The sequence below is a fragment of the Haplochromis burtoni genome, unplaced genomic scaffold, assembly GCF_018398535.1.
Source record: "Haplochromis burtoni strain Fernald_Lab_line unplaced genomic scaffold, NCSU_Asbu1 Contig_793, whole genome shotgun sequence".
NCBI classification, from domain to species: Eukaryota; Metazoa; Chordata; class Actinopteri; order Cichliformes; family Cichlidae; genus Haplochromis; species Haplochromis burtoni.
Genome location: NW_024583154.1, coordinates 144234 through 148012, shown reverse-complemented (window position 1 = coordinate 148012; position 3779 = coordinate 144234). Strand labels below are relative to the sequence as shown.

The 3779-nt window shown below is 38.3% G+C and overlaps 1 protein-coding gene across 1 annotated transcript in view; it reads right to left on the bottom strand.

Annotated features, from left to right (window-relative positions):
• LOC102303240 (muscle M-line assembly protein unc-89) overlaps positions 1-3779 on the bottom strand; it is a 7354-nt gene that overhangs the window by 290 nt on the left and 3285 nt on the right. The window contains exons 7-10 of the mRNA XM_042215680.1: positions 2540-2920; positions 1833-1931; positions 1103-1198; positions 224-472 (exon numbers count right to left, since the gene is read on the bottom strand). Of these exons, the coding sequence (XP_042071614.1) occupies positions 224-472; positions 1103-1198; positions 1833-1931; positions 2540-2920 (825 nt within the window). The remainder of the gene's footprint in view (positions 1-223; positions 473-1102; positions 1199-1832; positions 1932-2539; positions 2921-3779) is intronic.

Genomic DNA, 3779 nt, shown 5'->3' with positions numbered 1-3779 from the left:
AGGTCTCCACATTCACAGCCAGTTTAAGATGTAGATCCACCTTCCTAATGCAGTGAATATGAGAGCATGCTGAACACTTCTATTGCTGTGAATATCTTTATGGTAAAAGAAATATGCATGTGTCCATGTACAGTGTAGATAGAATATAAAAATTATATCATTTAAAATCTGGTGTCAATGTTTTTGTAAACTTTATCAAAATTTGAGTCGATCTCAAAAGTACCTGGCAGCTGCTTGGTCGGGTTTGGCCCCCCTGGCTCTGATGGGCCCCTGTTGGGGTGTGGGGGGCCCTTGGATCCTGGGTCTCTGGGCTCAGAGGTCGGTCTGCTGTGGTGCAGTCGGCTGCTGGCTGAGTCTGTGAGCTCGTAACCGCAGACTCCTGGGGCTTCTGCTCTGTGCCTGCTGGGGTCTCCATCCAGCGCTCTCCTCTGCTCTCGTTTGAGTCGTGGCCACAAATGTGCGTGTGTTTGTCCTTCTGGGGGTCTCATGCTCTGGGGTGTTCTGGGGGTTCACCACTCCTGTGACATCTGGTTGTTTTGCCTCCTGCTGGAAATCCTGTTTTTTATCATTTTTCAACATCTTGTCAGCTTCCTGTTTTTTCTCCTGATCACAGACAGCAGAGACTGAAGTCAGAGGTAACTAGTCTGACCAAAACACTTTGTACAAAATCATCAAAGTATTTTTGTTTCCTTTCAGGAATTTGCACTTTGATTTAAAAATTCTTTTTTTTTTCTGTGTGAACTGTGAGACGAGAAATAAGAGTCCTGAAAGTCTCTGAAATGTTCAGGTTGTTTGGCTTTAACTTCTGTTCTGTGATTGCTGAATGATTTCAGAGGATTTTGCAGGAAACCTTGAATTTCTGTCTCCGCTGTCTCTTATTGTGTGGATGTGAGTCTTTGTCTGTGTTTGTAATAGAAATCTGTTTTTACACACTCAGTTTGGTCCTTGTTTCCTTTCCTGCCATTAAAAAGCCAATAGAATAAATAATAAATGTAAATGTGCTGCATGTTTGTTTGTTTGTGGTTGAGGACAGAGCGAGGTCCCAGTAAATGAATGTGTGTTTGTGCTGAAGTGTTCAAAACAACAGTCTGTGTGTGTTTACTTCTTTCTTCATGTTGCTGATCTCTGCATGTTTCTCCTCCAGGTGATGATGTTCCTCCTTCAGCTTCTCCTCAGCTGCATGTTGGTTTTTCTCCAACTAACAGACAAACAGATCGACACAAAGGTTCAGCCTGAACAAAACTATCTGGACTGTCAAACATAACAGTCTGAACACGTCTCCAAAACTGTTCACACAATTTCTGTTTGCTTTCAAATCTCTCTTCCTTAAAGAGCTCAAACAGGAAATCTGACCTCTGACTGACCCTGAACTCCAATAATGTCGCTGAATATGAGAGCAAGCTGAAGATTTGTGTTTCTATAAATATCTTTATGGTAAAAGAAACATGCATGTGTTCATGTACAGTTAATATAGAATATAAAAATCAAAATAATTGATAATCGGGTGTCTGTGTTTTTGTAACTTTTTCAAAGTTTCAGTCCAGTTTTCAGATTACAAATGCAAATGTTCCAAATATGAGAAATAAACTGCTAAATGGAGTTAAAATATTTTAAAATGGAAAAAAATGGTTAAAACACAAAAATGAACAAATTAAGTTATAGACATGACACAATGCTGAGACTCAATGTTATAATATGAATCATAGAAATAACTGAAGTTTCAAATTCCTTCTTAATGAAATCTTCATAATCTGCAGTTTTTAATTCTAGACCCATGAATGACTATAAGTCAGTGAAGTGTTGAAAACGTGTGTTTTTCTGTCTGTATTTACCTGTTTCCAAAATTCCTTAGTGGGTGTTTTTTTCTCCTCCTGCTGAAAATCCTGTTTTTCATCCTCCTTCAACTTTTTGTCAGCTTCATGTTTTTCCTCCTGATCACAGACAGTACAAACTGATGTCAGAGTAACTAGTCTGACCAAATCACTTTGTTCAATATCATCAAAGTATTTCTGTTACCTGTCATAACTTTGTGCTATGATAAAAATATACATTTATGATATCTTGTTCATTAAGAGTTAAATAGTTAAGATTAAAAAAATCAAACTTTATTTTTTACTCAATTTTTTGTTTTTTGCTTTGAACTGTAAGACGTGGAAATCAGAGTTCTAAAGGTTACTGGCATTTTCAGGTGTTTGGCTTTAACTTCTTTTTATTTTGAATCTTGTGATAAACCCTGTGACTCTGTTCCTGTGGAGGCCTCGTCTGCACTTTGTGAGAACTTTCTGAATGACTTTGTTGAAAAAGTCTCAGCTTTAAGGTCTCCACATTCACAGCCAGTTTAAGATGTAGATCCACCTTCCTAATGCAGTGAATATGAGAGCATGCTGAACACTTCTATTGCTGTGAATATCTTTATGGTAAAAGAAATATGCATGTGTCCATGTACAGTGTATATAGAATATAAAAATTATATCATTTAAAATCTGGTGTCAATGTTTTTGTAAACTTTATCAAAATTTGAGTCAATCTCTAAAAGTACCTGGCAGCTGCTTGGTCGGGTTTGGCCCCCCTGGCTCTGATGGGCCCCTGTTGGGGTGTGGAGGGCCCTTGGATCTTGGGTCTCTGGGCTCAGAGGTCGGTCTGCTGTGGTGCAGTCGGCTGCAGGCTGAACCTGTGAGCTCGTAACCGCAGACTCCTGGGGCTTCTGCTCTGTGCCTGCTGGGGGTCTCCTTCCAGCGCTCTCTTTTGCTCTTGTCTGATTCGTGGCCACAAATGTTTGTGTGTTTGTCCTTTTGGGGGTCTCATGCTCTGGGGTGTTCTGGGGCCTCTCCACTTCTGTGATATCTGGTTGTTTTGCCTCCTGCTGGAAATCCTGTTTTTTATCATCTTTCAACATCTTGTCAGCTTCCTGGTTTTCCTCCTGATCACAGACAGCAGAGACTGACGTCAGAGGAAACTAGTCTGACCAAAACAGTTTTTTAAAAATGATCGGACTTTGTTTCCTTTCAAAACTTTGTGCTTTAATACACATATATATTTCATGATGTTGTGTTTATTAAAAGGGGAGATTTACAAAGAATTAAAAACTTGTGTCTTCATATTTTTTCTGTGTGAACTGTGAGACGAGGAAATAAGAGTCCTGAAAGTCTCTGAAATGTTCGGGTTGTTTTGCTTTAACTTCTGTTCTGTGATTGCTGAATGATTTCAGAGGTTTTGCAGCAAACCTTGAATTTCCGTCTCCGCTGTCTCTTATTGTGTGGATGTGAGTCTGTGTGGATGTGAGTCAAAACAGTTTGTTCAAAATCATCAAAGTATTTCTGTTACCTGTCATAACTTTGTGCTATAATAAAAATATACATTTATGATATCTTGTTTATTAAGAGTTAAATAGTTAAGATTAAAAAAATCAAACTTTATTTTTTACTCCATTTTTTTTTTTTCAGGTTTTTGGCTTTAACTTCTTTTTATTTTGCATTCTGTGATGAACCCTGTGACTCTGTTCCTGTGGAGGCCTCGTCTGCACTTTGTGAGAACTTTTTGAATGACTTTGTTGAAAAAGTCTCTGCTTTAAGGTCTCCACATTCACAGCCAGTTTAAGATGTAGATCCACCTTCCTAATGCAGTGAATATGAGAGCATGCTGAACACTTCTATTTCTGTGAATATCTTTATGGTAAAAGAAATATGCATGTGTCCATGTACAGTGTATATAGAATATAAAAATTATATCATTTAAAATCTGGTGTCAATGTTTTTGTAAACTTTATCAAAATTTGAGTC